Source organism: Scyliorhinus torazame, chromosome 14, assembly GCF_047496885.1.
Source record: "Scyliorhinus torazame isolate Kashiwa2021f chromosome 14, sScyTor2.1, whole genome shotgun sequence".
Taxonomy (NCBI): Eukaryota; Metazoa; Chordata; class Chondrichthyes; order Carcharhiniformes; family Scyliorhinidae; genus Scyliorhinus; species Scyliorhinus torazame.
In genome coordinates, this window is record NC_092720.1 from 216,486,222 (window position 1) to 216,511,865 (window position 25,644).

Here is a 25,644-nt window from a genome sequence, read left to right on the forward strand (position 1 = left end):
AGTATTGCGTGCAATTCTGGTCGCCGCATTATAGGAAGGATGTGGAAGCACTGGAAAGGGTGCAGAGGAGATTTACCAGAATGTTGCCTGGTATGGCGGGAAGATCTCATGAGGGAAGGCTGAGGGACTTGAGGCTGTTTTCGTTAGAGAGAAGAAGGTTAAGAGGTGACTTAATTGAGGCATACAAGATGATCAGAGGATTAGATAGGGTGGACAGTGAGAGCCTTTTCCTCAGATGGTGATGTCTAGCACAAGGGGACATAGCTTTAAATTGAGGGGAGATAGATATAGGACAGATGGCAGAGTTAGGTTCTTTACTCAGAGAGTAGTAAGGGTGTGGAATGTCCTGCCTGCAACAGTAGTGGACTCGCCAACACTAAGGGCATTCAAATGGTCATTGGATAAACATATGGGCGATAAGGGAATAGTGTAGATGGGCTTTAGAGTGGTTTCACAGGTCGGCGCAACATCGAGGGCCGAAGGGCCTGTACTGCGCTGTAATGTTCTATGGGTGTACCTGCGCCTTTGTGTGTCAGTCTGTGTGTGTACCTTTATGTGTGGTGTGTACCTGTGTGTCAGTGTGCATATACCTGTGTGTGTGTTTCTAAGTGTGACTGTGTGAGTGCGTATATATGTACCTGTGTCTGTGTTAGGTGCACCTGTGTCTTTATGTGTACTTGTGTTTGTTTTTGTATGTGTGTGTGCCTGTGTGAGTGTGCACCTTTTTGTGTGTGTAACGGTGTCTGTTTGTGTACCTGTGTCTCTGTATACATGTGTGCCTGTTTGTGTGTACCTTTTCTATGTACATGTGGCTGTGTGTACCTGTGTCTGTGTGTGCATGTGTTTGTGTACTATGTGTGTATACCTGTATGTGTACATGTGTCAGAGTGTGCCTGTACATCAGCAGCAGTGTGTGGGTGTCTGTATGTGTGGTGTGTGTATCTGTATGTGTGTCAGTGTCTCTGTGTATGTCAGTGTGTGTATACCTGTGTTTGTGTGTCAGTGCATGTGTGTGCCAGCCTGTGTATGCCAGTGTGTGTCAGTTGTTATGTGTCATTGTGTGTTTTTGTGTATGTGTCACTGTGTGTGCGTCAGTGTGCATCTGTGTGTGTACATCTGTGTGTGCGTCAGTGTGTGTGTGTCTGGGTGTGTATGCGATTATGTGTTTGGCAGTGCATGTGTGTGTCAGTATGTTAGTCTGCATGTCAGTGTGTGCAACTGTGTCAGTGTGTGTGTCTGTGTGCCAGTGTGTTTGTACCTATGTTGTGTGTGAGTGCGCATGTGTGTCAGCCTGTGTGTGCCAGTGTTTCTGTGTCAGTGTGTATGTGCGTGTTTTTGTGTGCCAGTGTGGGTGTGTGCATCTGTGTCTGCATGTGTGTGTGTGTCTGCGTGTGTGTGTATGTCAGTATGTGTGTGTCAGTATGTGTGTGACTGTGTCAGTGTGCGAGTGTATGTGTGTTATTGCACGTCAGTATGTGTGTGACAGTGTGCGTCACTGTGTGTGTGACTGTGTGTCAGTGTGACTGTATGTCAGTGCATGTGTGTCAGTGTGTGTGACTGTGTCAGTATCTGTGTATGTCAGTGTGTGTGTGGTGTCAGTGTGTGTGTCAGTCTCACAATGTGTGCGACTGTGTGTCTGTGTGTATGTCAGAGCGTGCACGACTTTGTGTCTGAGCGACTGTGTGTCTGTGTGTGTGTCAGCGTGTGTGCAACTGTATGCCTGTGTGTGTTTCAGTGTGTGTGAGACTGCATGTCTGTGTGTGTGTGATTGTGTGTCTGTATGTGCGACTGTGTGTCTGTGTGTGTGTGACTGTGTGTCAATGTGTGTTTGCAATTGCAGTTTGAAATCATTCCACACCAACAGTTAAACAATCGTTACGATGCAGTTTATTCATCGACACTGAAATGTTTAAAAGCCCACATTAAGCTGTGGAAATTACTTTGAGTAAAATCTCTGGCACAATCCATCTTGTACCTAATTTACACCAGCCTGATTTCAGGCATTGCGTTTTCACCTGACACACTTCATAAAGCATCCTAACAACTCCTCAAAGATATGCTGCAAAAGAGAGAAAAGAAATGATTTCTCCTGTCAGTCTTTCTGACCTCGGGAAGATGATCGGAATTTGCAAACTCACAGAGAATCTGCAGAGGAACCAATGGCCTGTACTGACCTGCCTGCCTGAGGCAGCTCAGGAGAGATGTAAGAAGCAATACAGGGGCCTATCAATGTCAGACGCTGCACTAACGCACACTCGCGGGCTCGATCACCAATCCTGAGCGTGGATGAGCTGGTCACTTTCTAAGACACTCAGTAGGGAGGGGTCAAGGGCAGAATGTCAATAGAGCTGCGACTGTGATGGGGTGTCAGTGTGACACTGCCTGTTATTGCCCAGGCCGGGTTCCACCTGTCTACATTTGAGTTGAGGAATTCTGACTGAAGCCTTGAAGGAAAGATGCGATATGGGGCGTGTTGTGTGTTAAACACTCCCTGCCAACACCCCCCCCCCCGATGAAGAATAATGGTTCATTATTATTAATTTGGTGATCCCTTCGGTTCTCCGGGAGAGTTCTGGTGGCTTTAAGTGCCGGAAACGGTTCCAGTGCTTTGGATTTCCATCGGAATGATTTATTTCTCCTCGTCCGGGAGAGCTCCGCGAGATGAAGCGGACGAGCAGGTGAGATCCCCGTCTGCTTTACCGCGCTTTTGTAAATGGGCAGCTAAATTATGCATGTGACCCGATGCAACGAGAACGCTCGCCACCCTCCGCATCGTCCATCATAATCCCCTGCGGAACGCTGAGGGGTGTAAGGAGGTCAGAATTCCAACAATCCCCGCGGCATTCTGACCACAGCACAACACAATCACTTCAATCGAGAGGGGAAATCCCAGAGTGTCCCCAGAGTGAATTCCTCAGTGAAATCTCAACTCAGAAATTACACCTCTTGGTCCAGAAGTGTGGGTGAACAGTTAAAACCTGCCAATCATTGCTAAGCAGTGTCAAATAACATCTGCAAAATGCCAATCATTGCTAAGCAGTGTCAAATCACATCTGCAAAATGCCAATCATTGCTAAGCAGTGTCAAATCACATCTGCAAAATGCCAATCATTGCTAAGCAGTGTCAAATACGCGTCGCAGGCTGGGCCAGCATTTATTGCCCATCCCTAATTGCCCTTGAGGGGGCAGTTAAGAGTCGACCACATTGCTGTGGGTCTGGAGTCACATGTAGGCCAGACCGGGTAAGGACGGCAGATTTCCTTCCCTCAAGGGCATCAGTGAGCCAGATGGGATTTTACGACAATCGCTAATGGTTTCATGGTCATCATTAGGCTTTTAATTCCAGATTTATTTTACTAAATTTAAATTTCACTATCTGGAATGACGGGATTTGAACCCAGGTCCCCAGAACGTTACCCTGGGTTTCAGGTTTACTAGTCCAGTGAGAATGCCACCGCCTGCCCTCAGTCAGCGTCTGTGTGCCACATACACCCTACTGCATCGCACCCTATTTTTAATTCCCTTACGGGGGCCGGAATGTTCCGGCTGTTTTCTGGCAGCGGGATTCTCGGGTCCCCGCCGGCAGCCCGTCCACCACCCACCGCCCCCTCCCCGCCCCCTCCCCGGTCGGCTTCCTGGCAGCGTGGGATGGTTTCAATGGGAATTGCTATTGGCAAGCGGCAGCGACAGGGAATCCGTCAGCAAACGATCGGTGGGAAACACACAGCTGGGTGGACAAAGAATCCTACTCGGATGCGGGCATCACCGGCTGGGCCAGAGTTTATTGCCCATCCCTAATTGCCCCTTGACAAGGTGGTGCTGAGCTGCCGTCTTGAAGCCGCTGCATTCCCGGAGGTGTAGGTACACCCACCGTGCTGTTAGGGAGGGAGCGCCAGGATTTGGAGCCGGCGACACTGAAGGAACGGCCGATATAATTCTCAGTCAGGATGGGGAGTGACTTGGAGGGGAACCTCCAGGTGGGGGCGATCCCAGGTATCTGCTGCTCTTGTCCTTCTAGATGGTGGTGGCCGTGGGTTTGGAAGGTGCTGCCTGAGGAACCTCGGTGAGTTCCCGCAGTGAATCTTGTCGATGGTGCACACGGCTGCCACTGTCCATCAGAGGGGGAGGGGTTAGAGAATAGCGAAGGATACACAGTGTAACTAATGAAGCTGAACAACAACATACCATGCGACAAATAAACATCTGAGAACAGTATCAAACTCAAACTGGAGGCAATTTTCACTTGCTAATCCCATTGGGAAACGGACAGGATAAGGTGAGCCACTGGTTTTATTCTCTGCCCCATTGAAGACAGCAAAGAACATTAAAGGACTCAGTATCTGATTACATTCACCTTGTTCCTGTGGGCTTCCCGCTTAGTGGGTGAGGTGAGTAAAACTCCACGGATGTTTCGCGTTTCAGCACAAAAAATTAAATTTCCATTTGTTTCATGGTCATTTGTGGCCAGAGTGTTAAAGGTCCGACTCCTGCGAACGTCTTTCAATATTTAACGCGATTTATGACTGGTGCCCTCGAGACACAGTGGACGTTAATCCTGAGGACGTGGGCCAGACCTCAGAGTGGACAGATTCCTTTCAATAGAAAACATGCAAGAACAACAAAATCCAATGGGACGCCAGACGAACAAGCTTGTTTCTTGTTGCGCCTGAAACATTATGGAGGGGCACGGTGGTCAGCTCTGTTGCTTCACAGTGCCAGAGGCCCAGGTTCGATTCCAGCCTCGGGTGACTGTCTGCGTAGAGTTTGCACTTTCTCACCGTGTCTGCGTGCGTTTTCTTCGGGGGCTCTGGTTTCCTCCCACAAGTCCACAGGTTCGGTGGATTGTCCACGATCAATTTGAACAACACCTCACTCTTCAATTGGACACTACGCAGCCTTCTGATGCTCAGCATTGTGCTCGGCAGTTTTAGGCTGGAACCTCTGCCTCCATTTCTCTTGGCTGTGTTTTTTTTTCTCTCTCTATCACTTGGTTCTCTCTCACTTACTTTGCTTCTGGGCGACAGCCGTTCAGTATCCTGCCATTCACACCTCCTCTAGCCTCCTCTCTTGTTCTTTACTTGCCCCGTTCCCCATTCTTCAGCCCTCCGCCCGATCACAGCCCTTCCCTTCTTCTTCCCGGCTCGCCACCTTTTCGCTTGCTCAAAACCCATCAATAACTTTTCCCAGTTGTGATGGAAGGTCCCAGGCCTGGAACGCCATCTTTCTCTCTCTCTCTATATATGAATGTCGCCTTCCGGCATTTTCTGTCCTTATAACAAAATAGATACTATGTTAAAAAAATAAAATCACCCTTGTATTATCTTACGGATCTCCCCATCCAAACCAACAGCACCCGCCCCCCCCCCCCGCCCCCCCCCCCCCCCACCCCAACCCATCATCCAGTGCGGGTTCAGATCTTAATTACACCAAAGAATGTCTTTCCATCCACATAATCCACCAGATGTGGGTTACTGACATTGACAAACAGATGGTGATCCCTCTCGAGTTCCACCACGGCTCCCTGGCCCAGGGTGGTGTACCAGGTTCCGCGGTTGTGATTCCTGCCACACACGGTCTCGGTGCCGCTCAGCAGCAGCAGGGGCTGGGGGTAGGAGTCGTGTTTGCGGAAGACCCAGTTGTAGAGGGTGACCGGCTTGTCCTTGCACTCGCTGCCCCGGAAGCCCACCTGGCAGTAGACGTAGTACAGGCCGCGGGTGGGGATGACCAGCGAGTGGCCCAGGTACCTGACCGAGTCCTTGGTGAAGGCCAACCCTCTGACCGACTCCCATTCCAGGGTCCGGTGAGAGTCAGCGCTGGGACCGTCCTTCAGGGAATGGTGATAGATTCCTAAGGGAGGGGAGAAAAAAACCAAGATCAGATCAGTGGGAAATTGCTCGACACCCTTAATAGATGAATCCAAAATTTCTGTGGGCCCCAATCCTCACTTCCTGTGGGTTCCAATCTGCACTGACTTCCTGTGAGCCCCAGCCTCACTTCCTGTAGGCCTCATTCCTCACTTCTTGTGGTCCCAATCTGCACTGACTTCCTGTAAGCCACAGCCTCACTTCCTGTCAGCCTCAATCCTCACTTCCTGTGAGCCTTGATCCCTACTGGCTTCCTTTGGGCCCAAACCTGCACTGACTTCCTGTGAGCCCCAGCCTCACTTCCTGTAGGCCTCATTCTTCACTTCTTGTGGTCCCAATCTGCACTGACTTTCTGTAAGCCACAGCCTCACTTCCTATGAACCTCAATCCTCACTTCCTGTGAGCCCCAATCCGCACTGACTTCCCGTGGGCCCCAATCTTCACTTCCTATGAGCCCCCATCCTCACTTCCTGTGATCGCCAACCTACACTGACTTCTTGTGAGCTCCAACCTTCACCCTGTGATCCCCAATCTGCACTGACCTCATGTGGGCCGCAATCCTTGCTTCCTGTGGCCCCCATTCTGTACTGACATTCTGCCTGCCCAATTCTGTACTAACTTCCTGTGGGCCCAATCCTCACTTTTCGTGAGCCCCATTCCTCACTTCCTGTGATCCTCAATCTACACTGACTTCCTGGAGCCCCAATCTTCACTTCCTGTGGGCCCCAATCCTCACTGACTTCCCGTGGACCCCAATGCCCACTGACTTCCTGCGGACCCCAATCACCACTGACTTCCTGTGACGCCAATCCCCACTGACTTCCTGTGAACCCCGATCCCCACTGACTTCCTGTAGGCCTGTGATGAACGGTTATTGTATTACTGTACCCTTATCATCATGTAAGGTGTTGTCCCCTTTAAGACCGGGCTTGGAACCCTGGGGGACTCCCCCTACGACTCCACCCACCTGGAAGTCGAATATAATGGGCCGCCTTGCAGGCAGCACCCAGTAACCACCCGTCTCAGCACTAGGCTAGTTCTTAGCTTATTAAAGCCTTCTTTACCGCTTTACTCTCTAGCGTCGTTATTGAGGGTACAACAAGGCCCCAATCCGCACTGACTTCCTGTAAGCCGTAATCCTCACTCACTTCCTGTGGGCCGTAACCCTCACTCACTTCCTGTGGGCCGTAATCCTCACTCACTTCCTGTGGGCCGTAATCGTCACTCACTTCCTGTGGGCCGTAATCCTCACTCACTTCCTGTGGGCCGTAACCCTCACTCACTTCCTGTGGGCCGTAATCCTCACTCACTTCCTGTGGGCCGTAATCGTCACTCACTTCCTGTGGGCCGTAATCCTCACTCACTTCCTGTGGGCCCCACCCTCACCCACTTCCTGTGGGCCCCACCCTCACTCACTTCCTGTGGGCTCCACATTTGAGGACGTTTGTCTTGGGATGAAGCGATTATGCCAGGGCAAGTGGTTTATTGAGGCGTGAGATTGTGCCAAAGTGCATGGGGGTTCGGGCAAGTGACCTGAGGGAGGGGGGGGGGTGTCCGTTTGTAAGTGCCTGTGTGGTCCCCAGCTAACATGTGGCGAGACTTGATCTGGAGCTATCAGAATGCTGAATAAACCAGGAAAGGCCTCGGTTGTGAGACTTTGCGAGGGCAGTGGGATGTGAGATCTTCCCTGTGTGTGTGTGTCTGTTATTTCTTAAAGTGACATTCTCGTGACAGTGTCACTCACTAACCTTCTGGCCAGTGCTAACTCAGTACCTCTCTTAAAAAACGGGAGCTCTCACCCTGCCACTCCCCACCCTCGACATTTCTCAACCTTCCTCTATATTTAGTTTGTGCTCGGGAGCCAGCTTTCCTAACCGAGTTCCAGCGAGTGGGAAAGTGAAAGCTTTCTCTTTTGTGAAGTCTTGAAAAATGTGCTCCGATTACCGATCAGATGTGCTGCTGGCTTCTCGCTGTCCCTCACCTCCCGTTGTTCATCACTCCCTGCAACAGAATAAGCACACAGGCACAGACACAGAGTGTTACTGGTTAATGAGGGAGTCATACAGATGCCACTACAGATAACTGTGGTCAGTAGCAGCAAATCGACACATCGCAATTCAGCACCAGCATTGCATAATTGGCAATCATTTGAAAGAGGTTAAATGCCATATTAAGGGAGCATTTACAAACACATTAACCAATTTCAACAGGCTAAACACTATGTTGAAACAACACCCCGGGCAACTTAACAGGAGCAGGTTGTTTTTTAAACAGGTTCACACCTATGCTCATGATTATAACAAATGATTGAAGACTTAATGTGCATGTCACCCGCAGAGGAGTGTTTTTTCCTGTTCAATTTTTCATGAACCAGATAGCCTTTCTCTCGTTGCATTTCTGTCCTTAGGTGCAGTTGTTAACCAATTCGGCACCAGTTCATATTCTCCTTAGAGCAGCGGAGGTTAAGGAGCCCCGGGTAATTCGAACAAAGCACAAGGCTTGAACATATTACTTTTGTTTGCAGATCGCCAAACTGCCCCGGGAGCTTGGGGAGCCAATAGCTCCCCCTTTCTTTTCGCCGGGGCAAAGCTTCGGCCAATCAGAGTCCGCTTGCCAGCCTGTCAAAGCCACCCTTCTCAGGCAGTATTAATTGTGGGGATAGTTTGAAATGTGGAATGGTTGAGTTTGTCCTGATGAGTGTCACACAGGAAGCTTGGACAACTTGTCCTTCTTTTCAGCGCCCTCCAGATTCTCCACCAGGAGGCGGTCGTTCCAAAGAGAATTTGGATCAAATGCGCGCAGGGAAAAACATTCTAAGGCCGTGGAGAGATGAAGCAGGGCTGAGGACTAATTGGACAGAGGTACGGCCGATACAGCGGGGAAAGTGGTACCAGTCCATTAGCTGACGCTTGATCTTTATCATCGCTCTCTTTAGCTGACGTTACTCCATATGACCATACCCAATAGGGACATCTACCGATCTTAGTCGTGCAAGTTTCATTTGTCCGGTGGAAGTGACAGTCTTTAAGATGAAGAGAGTTTCAGATACTTCTGCCCTCTGTGAGGAGAAGCAATTCCTCACCCCCCCCCCACCCCCCAAAACCCCCCAGAGTTGACTAACCCCGATTTTAACCTGATGCCCTCTTGGTCCTGAATCTCCACTCTCGAGAAAACAGCTTTCCCATATCTAACCCCGCTTAATGATCATAAACATCTCAAATCACCAATGTCACAGAACTCGACTGCTTCGCTAAATTATCAACCGTCCAGATTTGACTCGGTTTAGAGGGTTTGGAAGGTGTGGCCAGTCTCAGCACCTGGCACCAGCCCCAAACCAACATAGGGAGCAATTGCCGAGCATTTTGGTCTCATTTTGTGTTCAGGGTTTCGACCTCGATCAGCAGCACCTAGTTGAAGAAAGGAAGTGACCCAGACAAGTCATAGGTCCCTCTCCGGGTGGAAACCTGACTCAGGAGATTGAGGCACCTACCTAAATATTCTCTCATCGTGGATGAATTGGGAGGAATCTGTGGATTGAAACAAAGAGAATTAATGTTTTTTTTCCCTCTCACTTAAATATATGAATCAACATTTACCATAAGATGCTGATCTTCCCTCACACAAATACATAACAGAATTGTCTGCTACCACCCCTGAATAGAATCTGATACTCACTACTGCCACTCCTGACTAACGCCCACTACTCACTACTGCCACTCCTGACTAATGTCCACTACTCACTACTGCCACTCCTGACTAACGCCCACTACTCACTACTGCCACTCCTGACTAACGCCCACTACTCACTACTGCCACTCCTGACTACTGTCCACTACTCACTACTGCCACTCCTGACTAACGCCCACTACTCACTACTGCCACTCCTGACTAATGTCCTCTACTCACTACTGCCACTCCTGACTAATGTCCACTACTCACTACTGCCACTCCTGACTAACGCCCACTACTCACTACAGCCACTCCTGACTAATGCCCACTACTCACTACTGCCACTCCTGACTAATGTCCACTACTCACTACAGCCTCTCCTGATTAATGTCCACTACTCACTACTACAACCCCTGACTAATGTCCACTACTCACTAAGGCCTCTCCTGACTAATGTCCACGACTCACTACTACCATTCCTGACTAAAATCCATTGCTCACTACTACCATTCCTGACTAATGTCCACTACTCACTACAGTCACTCCAGACTAACGTTCATTACTCACTACTACCCACTCCTGGCCATGGTCTACTACTCACTATTACCACTCCTGACTAAAGTCCGCTATGCACTTCTGCCACTCCTGACTAAAGTCCACTACTCACTACTGTTACTCCTGACTAATGTCCAGTACTCACTACTGCCATTCCTGAATAATGTCCACTACTCACTATTGCCACTCCTGACTAATGTCCACTACTCATTACAGCCATTCCTCACGAAAGTCCACTGCTCACTACTGCCACTCCTGACTAACATCCACTACTCACTACTGCCACTCCTGACTAATGTCCACTGCTCACTACTGCCAGACCTGGCTAACATCCACTACTCACTGCCACTTCTGACTAATGTACACTGCTCACTACTGCCATTCCTGACTAATGTCCACTGCTCACTACGACCACTCCTGACTAATGTACACTGCTCACTATACCTGACAAACATTCTCTTCTCACTTCTACCACTCCGGACTAACCCACTTCTCGCTACTGCCACTCCTGACTAATGCCCACTACTCACTACTATCACTCCTGATGAACATCCACTTCTCACTACTGCCATTCCTGACTAATGCCCACTACTCAGTACCACTCCTGATTAATTTCCATTGCTCACTCCTACCACTCCTTTCTAATGTTCACTGCTCACTACTACCACTCCTGACTAACCCACCTCTCACTACTATCACTACTGACTAATGCCCACTGCTCACTCCTACCACTCCTGAATAAAGTCCACTACTCGCTCAGCCACTTGCTTCTAAATTGAAAAACTTTTAAAACATCTGTCTCTCATTCAGCATCCCTAATGTTTTCCTGCAAAAATCAATTGTGAAACCCCATATATGTTAAATGAAAATCACTGTCCGATCAGAAAGCGAGGACTGTTTCTGGGTTACTTCCCAACGTCCACTTTCTACAGTGAAAACCTCTTGACTGTCCTGACCTTCAGTTTGAAAATCTTCTGCTTAACTTGCAACCTCTTCCGAACACGCTGCATTTCACCTCGCTGCCTCTCCTGCTCCCCCACTGCGCCCACCCCCCCCTTCCCTCCCTCAGGCCGACCACCCGCCACCTATCTCACCCGCTGTTCCGTTGACCTCCCAGGAACCATGCCGCCTCTCTCGCCCTGCTCCCTTCCCTGTCGTTCGTCGGCCTGCCTCTCTCCCTGGTGCACAGTGAGGGCTCGGGAGAGAGAGAGACGGCAAGCGGGGAGGAGCAGGGGTTCAGCTGGAGAGCTGTGTGGCCGTCGCTGCATTTGTTGTCCAGCCCTAATTGACCTTGAAATAAGTGACTCACGAGGGTCATTTCAGAGGGCAGTTTAGAGCCAGCCACATTACCGTGGGCCTGGAGTCACGGGTAGGCCATACTTCCTTCCTGAAAGGCCATGAGTGAATCAGAGGGGTTTTTACAACAATCAACAATGGTTTCATGGTCATTTTTAGACTTTTAATTCAAGATTTTTATTGAATTCAAATTTCACCACCTTCCGGTCGCTGGAGTGGGACTCGAGCTTACAACCTTTCCGCCTCAGAGGCGTGCTTGCCTTCCCACAGAGCTTGGTTGACATTTTCAGGGTCAGGATTTCCTATACGACCACATCGACCCTAAATTCAAAAACACTCCATTGGCCGGAAACACGTGGCAACGCCGGGTTGTTGAAGCGAGTGAAGACGGGGACGGCAGGCGGCGCAGTGGCTAGCACTGGTGCCTCATGGCGCCAAGGACCTGGGTCACTGTCCGTGTGGAGTTTGCACATTCCCCCTGTGTCTGTGTGGGTCTCACCCCCCGCAACCCAAAGATGTGCAAGGGAGGTGGATTGGCCACGCTAAACTGCCCCTTAGTTGGAGAAAAAAAAAGAAGATGGAGAGGGTGAAAGAGATGAAAAAGACGAATACCTTGTCCCAAAATTGAGAATCGGTTTTGGGAAGAGCCACTCCGACCCTTTTCCCATTGGAGCTGACAACAGGACCTTGCGTGTATTCATAGCATTGTTTGCTTATGTTCCTGGGATATTCAGGGATCCCTTGAACCTTTACTACCCCAGGAGTAGGAACATTTGGCCCCTCCAACCTGTTCTATATTTCAATGGGGGGTGGCTGAGCCAGCCTCAAATTGCTGTTTGTGGAATAGTGTTCCAAACTTTCAATACACTCTGTGTGTCGACATGGGGCATGATCTTCCGTCTGTTCACACCAGGGGGATCTACTAGCCCCGCTGACGGCGCGCCCCGTCCGGAGTTCCCGGCGACGAAGGGGTGGATACAATGGGAAACCCCATTGACAGCGGTGGGACCAGTGGATCTCGGAGCGGCCTAAAGGGGGAGCTGCTTCCGGAGACCGAGAAACCCACCACAGGCAGGTCAGCCAATCTGGCCCGTGTTTTGGGGTTTTGCCCCGGAAATGTCTCGTGCGGCTCCTTGCCTGATATAAACACCCCTGAGAAGTAATTTAGAGATTTGTTTTAGTCACACGAATTGGGCATCGCCGACTGGCCCAGGATTTGTTTCCCATCCCAAATTGCCCCTCGAACTGAGTGATGTGCGTGGCCATTTCTGAGGGGTTAAGGGTCAACCACATCGCTGTGGGTCTGGAGTCACCTGTAGGCCAGACCGGGTAGGGATGGCAGATTTCCTTCCCTAAAGGACAACAGTGAACCAGATGGATTTTCACGACCATTGCTGAGAGTTTCACGGCCGTGATTACCGCTTCCAGATTTTTAGGACTTGAACCCGTGACCGCCCCCCAGGGATAGCCAGGACATCGGGATGACGGGCCCAGTGTTACCACTATGCCACCACCTTCCAGCGAGGATCCACTGTTGGAATGGGCCCAGAAACAATTTGGCCCAACCTTCCCCAAGCTGGTGTCCAGGTGTCACACCAGCACCCTCCCAGCCCTCCTCATCGCACTCGATAAACATTCCCCCTGGTGTGTTCATCCAGCTTCCTCTTGGTAGTTACCTCAACCACTCCTCGTGATGGTGAGTCCCACGCTCGCACCATTTCCTGGGGAAAATCAATTCATTCCCTCATGAATACCTCATATTGTGACTTCCGTGGAATTTTCAATTGGATTCAATAGAGACTGCATCATATTTAATCCCTCTACTTAAATTGCCTCCTGCACAGCTGGGGAAAACTCCCCTACCTCTAACCTGTCGAGCCGCTTTGTGATTTGAAAGGGCTGCCATTGAGTCACTGACTGGGTTGTTCTGCACTTTCAGTCACTTTGCTCGCTGGGCCGGAACGATCGTGACGGGCCCTGGCTGGGGGAATGGACTTGCCTGAACGTGTGTTACTGGGAACTTCCAGAAGGGCTGGGTGTCCCACATTCCCCGAGGACAATGGATCAAAGAAAAGGATTGTTACCTCACCGCTTCTTCAGCGTCCAAAGGGTTTCCTTGCCAACGGCTCCAGGTCACTCCCGTTCAGGCCTGTCCCATAACACAAGGAATTGGCAGAGATCGGTTCGGAACATAGGAACAGGAGTAGGCCATTCGGCCCCTCGATCCTACCCCACCATTCAATGAGATCATGGCTGATCTGTGGCTAAACCCCGAGTACCAGCCCACGCACCTTAATAACTTTGCTAAACAAAATTCTATCTCAGATTTAAAATTAACAACTGGTCTAGCATCAACCCCTGTTAGTGGGGGAGAGTCCCAGACCTCTACCACCCTCTCAGGGAAGACGTTCTTGCCAATATCACGAGGGGACATAGCTTTAAATTGAGGGGAGATAGATATAGGGCAGATGTCAGAGGTAGGTTCTTTACTCAGAGAGTAGTAAGGGTGTGGAATGCCCTGCCTGCAACAGTGGTGGACTCGCCAACACTAAGGGCATTAAAATTGTCATTGGATAGACATATGGACGATAAGGGAATAGTGTAGATGGACTTTAGATTGGTCTCACAAGTCGGCGCAACATCGAGGGCCGAAGGGCCTGTACTGCGCTGTAATGTTCTGTGTTCTATGTTCTATCTCTCCTGAACGCTGGAGCCTAATTTTTAGACGATGCCTCCTTGTTCTAGAATCTCCAATCAACAGAAACAAGAGAATCAACTTGGTAGATCAGGAAGAGACAATTCCCTCTGGTGGGGGAATCCTGGAACAGGAGTTAGAAATTGCAGGCAGTCCATTCCAGAAGGATTGTATTCCAGAATTTCTGTGGATACTGGATGACATTTGAGCTTCTGTTGGATGATGGGAAAAAGGACATGGAGCAAAAACAATAAGTGAGGTATATATAGACACACACACCAGGAGTGAGCTACAGGACAGGGCTCAAGCAACAGGCCTCCTCCCGTCACCATGACAGTGACTGATCCACTGTCCCACCCAGTCTCAGACCCACTGTCCCACCCAGTCCCAGAGGGGGAAAGGACAGTGTCTGACCCACTGTCCCACCCAGTCCCAGAGGGGAAAGGACAGTGTCTGACCCACTGTCCCACCCTGTCCCAGAGGGGGAAAGGACATTGTCTGACCCACTGTCCCACCCAGTCCCAGAGAGAGAAAGGACAGTGTCAGACCCACTGTCCCACCCAGTCCCAGAGGGGGAAAGGACAGTGTCTGACCCACTGTCCCACACAGTCCCAGAGGGGGAAAGGACAGTGTCTGACCCACCGTCCCACACAGTCCCAGAGGGGGAAAGGACAGTGTCTGACCCACTGTCCCACCCAGTCCCCGAGGGGGAAAAGACAGTGTCTGAACCACTGTCCCACCCAGTCCCAGAGGGGGAAAGGACAGAGTCTGACCCACTGTCCCAACCAGTCCCAGAGGGGGAAAGGACAGTGTCTGACCCACTGTCCCACCCAGTCCCAGAGGGGGAAAGGACAGTGTCTGACCCACTGTCCCGCCCAGTCCCAGAGGGGGAAAGGAAAGTGTCTGACCCACTGTCCCACCCTGCCCCAGAGGGGGAAAGGACAGTGTCTGACCCAATGTCCCACCCAGTCCCAGAGGGGGAAAGGAAAGTGTCTGACCCACTGTCCCACCCAGTCCCAGAGGGGGAAAGGACAGTGTCTGACCCAATGTCCCACCCAGTCCCAGAGGGGGAAAGGAAAGTGTCTGACCCACTGTCCCACCCTGCCCCAGAGGGGGAAAGGACAGTGTCTGACCCACTGTCCCACCCAGTCCCAGAGGGGGAAAGGACAGTGTCTGACCCACTGTCCCACCCAGTCCCAGAGAGGGAAAGGACAGCGTCTGACGCACTGTCCCACCCAGCCCCAGAGGGGGAAAGGACAGCGTCTGACGCACTGTCCCACCCAGCCCCAGAGGGGGAAAGGACAGTGTCTGACCCACTGTCCCACCCAGCCCCAGAGGGGGAAAGGACAGCGTCTGACCCACTGTCCCACCCAGTCCCAGAGGGGGAAAGGACAGTGTCTGACCCACTGCCCCACCCAGTCTCAGAGGGGGAAAGGACAGTGTCTGACCCACTGTCCCACCCAGTCCCAGAGGGGGAAAGGACAGTGTCTGACCCACTGTCCCACCCAGTCCCAGAGGGGGAAAGGACAGTGTCTGACCCACTATCCCACCCAGTCCCAGAGGGGGAAAGGACAGTGTCTGACCCACTGTCCCACCCAGTCCCAGAGGGGGAGAGGACACTGTCTGACTCACTGTCCCACCCAGTCCCAGAGGGGGAAAGGACAGTGCCTGACCGACTGACCCACCCTGTCCCAGAGGGGGAAAGGACAGTGTCTGACCCACTGTCCCACCCAATCCCAGAGGGGGAAAGGAGAGTGTCTGACCCACTGTCCCACCCAGTCCCAGAGGGGTAAAGGATAGTGTCTGACCCACTGTCCCACCCAGTCCCATGGGGGAAAGGACAGTCTCTGACCCACTGTCCCACCCAGTCCCAGAGGGGGAAAGGACAGTGTCTGACCCACTGTCCCACCCAGTCCCAGAGGGGTAAAGGATAGTGTCTGACCCACTGTCCCACCCAGTCCCATGGGGGAAAGGACAGTCTCTGACCCACTGTCCCACCCAGTCCCAGAGGGGGAAAGGACAGTCTCTGACCCACTGTCCCACCCAGTCCCAGAGGGGTAAAGGATAGTGTCTGACCCACTGTCCCACCCAGTCCCATGGGGGAAAGGACAGTCTCTGACCCACTGTCCCACCCTGTCTCAGAGGGGGAAAGGACAGTGTCTGACTCACTATCCCACTCAGTCCCAGAGGGGGAAAGGACAGTGTCTGACCCACTGTCCCACCCAGTCCCAGAGGGGGAAAGGACAGTGTCTGACCCACTGTCCCACCCAGTCCCAGAGTGGGAAAGGACAGTGTCTGACCCACTGTCCCACCCAGTCCCAGAGGGGGAAAGGACAGTGTCTGACCCACTGTCCCACCCAGTCCCAGAGGGGGAAAGGACAGTGTCTGACCCACTGTCCCACCCAGTCCCAGAGGGGGAAAGGACAGTGTCTGACCCACTGTCCCACCCAGTCCCAGACGGGAAAGGACTGTGTCTGACCCACTGTCCCACCCAGTCCCAGAGTGGGAAAAGACAGTGTCTGACCCACTGTCCCACCCAGTCCCAGACGGGAAAGGACTGTGTCTGACCCACTGTCCCACCCAGTCCCAGTGGGGGAAAGGACAGTGTCTGACCCACTGTCCCACCCAGTCCCAGAGGGGGAAAGGACAGTGTCTGACCCACTGTCCCACCCAGTCCCAGAGGGGGAAAGGACAGTGTCTGACCCACTGTCCCACCCAGTCCCAGAGGTGGAAAGGACAGTGTCTGACCCACTGTCCCACCCAGTCCCAGAGGGGGAAAGGACAGTGTCTGACCCACTGTCCCACCCAGTCCCAGAGGGGGAAAGGACAATAGGATGAGGTGCTGTGTCCCCGTGTTGCCCATGGCTGCCTGGAAGGCTTTTTCTGACCACGGAATCAGTGGCAGCCATTTCGGGTTGTGTTAACTGAGAACGGAACTTGTGGCAGGATTATGTTACAGTAGAACATTCACCGGAAAAACCACAAACCTGCCTTGTTGACGTGTCTTCGAACAAGTAAACAAAATTGGCCAGGGCCCAGAAATGTAGGTCACAAAGTACAAGTGAGAGATGGAAACCCAACAACAGACAGTGAGCAGGAAGTCTCCACCTGTCCAACGCTCGAGGTCTGATATTCGGGTCAGTGGGGGGGGGGGGGGGGGGGCGGGGGGCGGGCGGTGCATGGGCTGCGTGATGTTGGGTTTCTGAACACCTTGCAAACCCGGGCCCGCTGGTCATCAGGGTTCACCGTCACCGCCTCGTGTTTAACTGTCGCAGAAATGTGGGCACCGACCCACCCGTACGTCCCGTACATCCTGACCATTTGGGATGTGGATATCGAGAGTAAAGCAAAGGGGGTTACCCTCAGGGAAAGCGATGCCCACCCGAGAGCGGGTGCTTGATACCCGCGGTGAATTGCCTGGCCGCTCACTGGGCTTGGGTCAGAGTTTCGTTTGGGGGAGGGGCCAGTTTACCTCGGCTGGCTGGACAGCGGGTCCGTGATGTGAAGCGACTCCAACAGTGCGGGTTCAATTCCCACACCGGCTGAGGTTATTCATGAAGGCGTCGCCTTCTCAACCCTCGCCTGAGGTGGGGTGAGCCTCATGTTCAATCACCTCATGCTCTCTCTCAAAAAAAAGGTGGCGAGCAGCCTATCGCCCTCAGGGACAAAGGCGACTCTCGTGTCATTCAGCTCAAACTGCACTGTTGAAAACGATCCAAAACATTGTCCAGCACCTTTCACAATGTCAGGACACCCCAAACGCCCTGTCTCCCAATGGCAGCATTTCCAGAGTGTAGTCAGTGTTGTCCCGCGGGGTACAGGGCAACCCGTTTATGCACAGCAAGATCCCACAAAACGAGGCCTCGGTTTTGATGCCCAATTCAAATGACAGCACGCCTGACATGGCAACACTCCTTTAGTACGACACTGAGGGTGTGGGCCTACTGACTCAGGCCCCCGGTGCTGACACTCAACCCCAGCCACATTGCCAAATCCCCTGACCATCCCATGCTCCTGCCGTTCAGCAACAGCCACAGAGCATGCTGGGAAACCCTGACTTTGTTCGCGATGGAGGGGGGACTTCCCCTCCATCTCAGCAGACGAAAGATGAAAGATCGAGTCCCGGCCCGCAGTGGTTCCTCCAGCACGTAATGTCAGAGGATCACTTTGCACCACCTTCAAAGTTTAAGAGGCCCACCTGGGAAGACCCTCGGAATGTTTTTACCAGGTGAGGAGCCCTATAACACTATGCCCTCGTGTAGCTGTGGCTGCATTGGGAAGGAGAGCATTAAAAGACTGAATGAGATCCAGCAGCGCAACCTAATGTACGAATGGATGAAATAGGAGCAGCAGAAGGCCACTCAGGCCCTCGAGATCCCTACCCCATTCAGTAAGATGGCTGATCTGTTTGTGTTGAGCTCCACATCCCCATCTACCCCCGATAACCTTTAACCGCTTTGCCGAACAAGAATCGATCTACCGCCGCCTTAAGAATATTCAGTGAGCACTCCCTCCACCGCTTCTGAAGCAGAGGGTTCCAAAGTCGCTCAGCCCTCTGAGAGAACAAATTCTCCTCATCTCTGCCTTAAAAGGGTGACCCCTAATTTAAAACAGTGCGCCCTCGTTTTGACTCGCCCTCAAGTGGAAACATCCTCTCAAAGCCCATCTTGTCAAGATGGCTCAGGATCTTCTATACTTCAATCAAGTCATGCCTCACTCTTGTAAACTCCAGTGAAAACAAGCCCGGTCCGTACGTTCGTCGGTAACCTGATGTGATCAAGCCTAAGTTCAGGGGCTGGGTTCTCCCGTTCCCCCATCCGCGTGTTTCTCGGCCGCGTGCCGTTCGCTGGCGGCGGGATTCTCTCTTCCCACCGCTTGTCAATGGGATTTCCCATTGGAACCACCCCAGGCGGACCCTTTTTGCCGGCGGGAAAAGTGGATCCCAACGGCCGGAGAATTCCAACTAAGATTGAGGCACGACTGCGGCAGCCTCGTCTGAGGTGAGAGCTTGGAGCACGATAAGGCCATTCGGCCCATCAAGCTGCCCCCTTCATCAGATGACGCACAACTGTAGCAACAATCAGCAAGTTGTATTTATGTAGCAACTTCATCGCAGTGAGTGACATTCATTCTATCCCTAATTCCTAATTCTAGGAATAATTGCTTTGACCATTTCAGAGTCAACCACCTGACTGTGGGTCTGAAGTCACATGTAGGCCAGACCAGGTAAGGATGGCAGATTTCCTTCCCTAAAGGGGCATTAGTGAACCAGATGTTTTTTCTTTACAGCAATCGGCAATGATTTCATGGCCATCATTAGACTTTTAATTCCAGATGTTATTTTTCATTGAATTCAAATTTCCGCCATGCGCAGTGGTGGGAATCGAACCCAGGTCTCTCACGCCTTATCCTCAGTCTCTGGATTACTCGTCCAGCGACAATGCCACGACACCATTCCCTCCCCTGGAATATCCCAGGGCATTGGGAGGGAGCATGTTCAACAACAAACGGACTGCAGCGTTTCCAGAATGTGATTCACCGACATCTCCCCGAGGGCAGCAGGGTAGCACAAGTGGTTAGCACAGTTGCTTCACAGCGCCAGGGTCCCAGGTTCGATTCCCCGCTGGGTCACTGCTGTCATGATATTCAGGTAAACATCATGGTGCAAACACACATACACACTGATGGACAGATCAACGGACCAATCAACACACACGCAACATCACAGCCAATCACAAGCAAAAGCAGACACACTATAAAACGGGGAACACGACACTTCCGATTCATTCCAGCAGGAGACAGCTCAGGGCACAGAGCTCACAGCAAGCCACTCAGACATTCACCATGTGCTGAGTGCCTCTCCAAGATAGTGTTAGGGCTAGGTCCACAGGTTAGAGGGTAATGAACGAACCACAGTAACCAGTTTACAAATGTTAATACTGTTAGTAATAAAACTGAGTTGTAACTTCCGCAACCGTGTTGGTTCGTCTGTGTAGCAGAGCACCCAACACGACAACTGTCTGTGCGGAGTCTGTACATTCTCCCCGTGTGTGCGTGGGTTTCCTCCGGGTGCTCCGGTTTCCTCCTACAGTCCAATGAGGTGCAGGTTAGGTGGATTGGCCATGATCAATTGCCCTTAGAGACCAAAAAATGTTAGGAGGGGTTATTGGGTTACAGGGATAGGATGGACGTAATGGCGTAAGTGGGTCGGTGCTGACTCGATGGGCCGATTGGCCTTCTTCCGCACTGTATGTTCTACGTTCAATGGCAACTAACGAAGCAACAGTTTAAAAAGCCAAGCCACGTAAGGCGGTGCTGGACCAGGCGACCAGCTTCCATGAGGAACGGGAGCTCAGGAGGCTGAGAGGTTACAGGGAGGGGATTCCGCAGTCTCGCGCCCTGACACCTGCAGGCACAGCCACTGATGGTGAAACGATGGGGATTGGTCAAGGTCAGGATTGGAGGTCCGCAGAGGCCTCGGAGGGCTGAGGGCTGGAAGAGAGGGAGGGAGTCACTTTGAAAACAAAGATGAAAACTTTAAAATTGAGCCTTGGCTGGAAGCGGGCTGCTGGTTTCTCTCTGCCCACGAGATGTGTCGACGGCAGAACGACACAGTAAGCTGCCCAAGGCACTGCAATGGTTTACATATTCTACCTCAGTGGTAGTTCTTCATGAGGCATTGCTGGAACCTCAGCAACGCGCGGCCAACCATGAACATGCTTATATGTCTTAGCGACTTGGCAGAAGGGAACCAACAATAATTTCTACAGTGCAGTGGGTTATATTGTGGCTTTGTGCTGTAGTTTAGTAAGGGTGAGGTGTAAAGTGGCTACTGAGTAATTTTCATTGGGATCGCCTTATCACACAGAGTCGCTATCTATTCCACCCGCTGTGTGTGACGTACCTTGATGCCAGGGGTGGGAATCCTGACAATCACATGGGAGAGAACGCACATTCCTGAAGGGGATGGACAGGGTAGACATTGAGTGGACGTTTCATCTCGTGGGACAATCCAGAACGCGAGACCATGGGGGGGGGGGATTCCTCCGGTCTCCGAAACCGAAATTGCGTTCAGCGATCGGCCGGAGAATACCCGTTTGCGACCAAATCTGGGGGCAGCGCCGCTTTCGCGATGCCCCGCCCCAGCAAAGCGGCGTACTCTAAGAATACGCCGCACACCGTATCGACGGCCTCGGGACGTTACCTGAGGCCCACCTCCCGATGCGTCGGCACGGGCCGAGTTCCCGACAGTGTCGGTCGCGTGTGCTATTTTTTGGTCGTGAACTTGGCGTGGCTGCTGCGGACTTAGTCCAGCGGCATCACAGTCGGGGGAGGGCCCAACCGCAGGCAGGGGGTGCTCTACGCTGCCTTCATGCTGGCCCCCGGCCTATCGGAGATGGGTGGCCGCTTTGCCCTGATTGTGCCATCGTAAAAGGTCCAGTGTCAGGACATGGTCTCCAAATCGGAGAATCTAGACCCGTACTATTAGGATAAAGGGGTAGCAGATTTAAAACAGAGATGAGGAGAAACTACTTCTCCCAAAGGGTTGTCAATCTGTGGAATTCACTACCCCAGAGTGCGGTGATGCTGGGACTGTGAATACATTTAAGGAAGAGTTAGACAGATTTTTCATTTGTAATGGGCTATGGAGAACGGGCAGGACAGTGGAGTTGAGGCCAGGATGGGGTCAGCCGTGAGCATAATGAATGGTGGAGCGGGATCGAGGGACTGAACGGCCCAATCCTGCTCCTAGTTCTTATGTTCACAAACTACAGGGTGACCTTCCTCGTGAGTGTCACAATGTTTAACCTGCTGGGCCCTCCTGCTGATGCGAGCACTGCTCCGTTTATGCTCAGCCCCGTTGACGAGGGGCCGCCCCCACCGGAGCGGCGATTCAGAAATCAGACGTTGCCGTCTGTGATTTCTGTTCCGTGCTCCAGCGTGCCTCAGCTACAGGACAGGGAGGCCGGCCCCACGCAGCAGCGGCTGTGGTTTACCGGGGATTCGGTTTCATTCTGAGCCCAGCGCCGGGGCCAGCTCAGTCCAGGGGAACGGCGGGGGTGGCTAACGGAGGCGACTCAGTTTACGCTGAAGCCAAACATCGCGGTTTGAAAGGGCGGCAGGATAAGACAGAGCTTGTGGATTGTCGTGGGTGACTTTGAATTGCAAGTGAAGAAAAATGTTGCAGAGAAAGGAAGACAGGATCCTTCGCTTTGATAAAGAGAAGCAAAGAATGCAAATGAAATAGAACGTTGAGGCCTCAGAGAGAGTGCGGAGGGGATTGAGCGGAATGTTATTGGGGAAGAGGGTCATCAGGAAGAGGGTCATTACATGTAAATGCTATGATCAGTGAAGCGAAGTTGGAGGAATCCAGCGATCTTTGGAACGGAGAAGGTTCAGAGGAGGTTTCACAAGGGACTCTCTCCCTAACAGCACGGCGGGTGTACCTACACCTCAGGGACTGCAGCGGCTTCAAGATGGCAGCTCAGCACCACCTTGTCAAGGGGCAATTAGGGATGGTCAGTAAATGCTGGTCGGCCCAGCGACACCCTCATCCTGGAAATGAATTTTTTAATAATCTTTATTACTGTCACAAGTAGGCTTACATTGTCATGAAGTTACTGTGAAAATCCCCTAGTCGCCACACTCCGGCACCTGTTCGGGTACACAGAGGGAGAATTCAGAATGTCCAGTTTACCGAACAGCACGTCTTTCGGGATTTGTGGGAGGAAACCGCAGCACCCGGAGGAAACCCAGGCAGACACAGGGAGGACGTGCAGACTCCGCACAGGCAGTGACCCCCAAGCCGGGAATCGAACCTGGGACCCTGGAGCTGTGAAGCAACGGTGCTAACCACTGTGCTAAAACAAGGCCGGTCGAAAACCCACCGTCGGCAGTAACTGGCAGGATGGTCGGGAACCAGAAGGTAATTCGATCAAGAAAGGAGGGGAGGGGGTGGTTGGTGAGGCCGGGGAACAGTGCCGTGTGAGGGTCCCGCTGACCGTGTGGCCGTCCTGGGCGTGGAGTGAGCAGCTTGGCAGCCAGCTTTTCGACTGGGTGAATCTACCCATTGCCAGCTGACATTGTGTTCACCCCGTTTTGGGGATGCTGAGCCTTCTGGTGGGGTGGAGAGGCAGGGAATGCTACACCCCCCCTCCCTGCCCCCTCCCCGGGCCTCCCCCCCCCTTACCACCAATGGATTCTCCCTCTCGAATCTTCCCTCCTTCTAAATTAAGGAATTACCTCAGTTCCACTCACAGGACGGGGACAACAAGATTCCAAGAATGAGGAATTAGCAGCAGGCATGGACCATTCAGCCCATCCACCCAGCGGCTGGCATCCGATGAGATTGTGACTGATCTGATTGCGGCCTGAGCTGCACGTCCCTGTCTGCACTCCAACCTCGTCCTCCCCACGCTGCACCCTCCTTCCACGTGACCTATTCCCTGTGGGATTCTACCTGCACTGGCGCGTGCGAGACACGGAGAGAGACAGAGAGAGAGAGAGAGAAGTGGCCATTTTTAACAGGAAAAGCTCCCATGGCTCCGATATTAACACAACCTTTCTTCAAAGAAAGTGGAGAGACCCGCATTCAAATAGCACCTTTCTCGACCAGAGGATGTGCAGCTGATGCAGCAGTCCTTACGCGGTGGGACACGCCTTGGCCACTGATGTTCGGGAAATGCAGCAGCCAATTTGCGCACAGCAAGATCTCACAAAGACCGTTCGGGGTGGGGTGTCGGGGCACGATAAAGGACCGGCTCACCTGTCTGAGTGGTCGCCCACGAGGGCGGGCAGTTTGGAGGTGGTGGGCCTCTGCTTAACGTCTCATTCGAAATGCTGGACTGCTGACAGTGCAGCACTCCCTCAGTCCGGCACTGAAGTGCGGACAGAGACCCATGCCCAGAGGTCAGAGTGTCACTGACTGAATCAGGCTTGCCAGCCTAATGACTGGTCGAAAGGAGACGGTTAAGTAATCAGCCACTTTCTGTTACTCTTTGCGACCAGAATTTATCTCTTGCCCCAATATGCCCCCTTTCCACCCTCCCTTCAATTCACCGCCCCCTTTAGACGTTAAGCCCACTACAATACAGATTTCCCCTCTCTCCATGCACTGACCTGGACCGGGAGGCTCGGCTGGCCCCCACATCGGAAGTAGATGACCAGCAGGGCAGTGGTGGGCACGGACAGTGCCAGGGTAAGGAGCACGGTGCAGAGTACAGCCGCCAGGCTGGAGCTGCCGCCTTCCACTCCCCTCTCCGAGCGGGGCATTCTCCCGTGTTCCTGGCTTGCCTTTGTGACGCCTGTGGGCACTTCACACTTCCTCAGTCCTCTCAGGGTCACTTTGATGCTGGCGAGGTCCTCTCTCGGGTCAATGTGACACTGGTGTGTGAGAGTCCTCCACACAGTGTAACTTCTCTGTCAGACACTGTGACACTGGTGTGTGAGAGCCCTAGACACTGTAACTTCTCTGTCAGACACTGTGACGCTGGTGTGTGAGAGTCCTCCACACAGTGTAACTTCTCTGTCAGACACTGTGACTCTGGTGTGTGAGAGTCCTCCACACAGTGTAACTTCTCTGTCAGACACTGTGACTCTGGTGTGTGAGAGTCCTCCACACAGTGTAACTTCTCTGTCAGACACTGTGACGCTGGTGTGTGAGAGCCCTCCACACAGTGTAACTTCTCTCTCTCAGCTGTGCTGACAGTGTGCTGACACAGCTCGGGGAGTGACAAACACTTTGGAACTCCTCTCTCTCTCAGCTGTTTTTTTTTCATTTCACTATTACTGAACACCCCGCCCACTGGGCTTTCCACTAATCCCACACGCAAATCAGCAAGCTTCGTTTCAATTAGCAGTGAAGCAACATTTTTATTACCTCCCTTCCCCCTGTCCACTTTCCTTCCCCTCCCAGCCAGCTCTTCCACAACCCTCCCTCTTTAACCCTCCCCTCACCCCCCCCCCCCCCCCACAGGAAGACTCTGTGCCCACCCCCCCCCCCACCCCCCACCACTCCATGCGCACCCCCTCCCCCACTCCAGTTGCCTTTTCTCAACATCAACAAGGTGCGCCTGTCAGTTTGAAAAGGAATAAAGTCATTCCAAGTCGCTCAAAGGACAGCCACCTTTCGTTGTGCGACGGGCCAGGGTGGATATCGGTTTAGATGTGAAAAGCGGGACAGGGTCCGGCGGCACGTGGTAGCAAGTTGGCCATGTGATTGAATTTGTAAGTCTCACACTGCAGCCTGCCCTGTGACACCAGTGTGCCCTCCATTCACTCGTGCCTCTTATCCCAGTGTGAGAGGTTTACACAATTCTATTAAACTCTTTATCCTTTAGCACTGCACTTTAACAAAGCCTTTCCCCTGTTAATGTCCAGTGAGCTGACTAATCCGTTCATTTAATTTTAAAACATTTTTTTTTAGAGTACCCAATTATTATTTTTTTCCAATTAAGGGGCAATTTAGCGCGGCCAATCCACCTAACCTGCACATCTTTGGGTTGTGGGGGTGAGTCCCACTCAGGCACGGGGAGAATGTGCAAACTCCACACGGGCAGTGACCCA

At 52.3% G+C, this 25,644-nt stretch overlaps 1 protein-coding gene across 1 annotated transcript; it reads right to left on the bottom strand.

Moving 5' to 3' along the window:
- Positions 1-5,402: 5,402 nt before the first annotated feature.
- Positions 5,403-24,783, bottom strand: LOC140389430 (lymphotoxin-beta-like). Its single transcript, XM_072473573.1, has 4 exons — positions 24,199-24,783; positions 9,355-9,391; positions 7,809-7,865; positions 5,403-5,847 (listed from the first exon to the last, which is right to left on the bottom strand). The coding sequence occupies exons 1-4, from the start codon at positions 24,349-24,351 to the stop codon at positions 5,411-5,413; spliced, it is 684 nt and encodes a 227-aa protein (XP_072329674.1). The 5' UTR covers positions 24,352-24,783; the 3' UTR covers positions 5,403-5,410.
- Between the last annotated feature and the right edge of the window lie 861 nt (positions 24,784-25,644).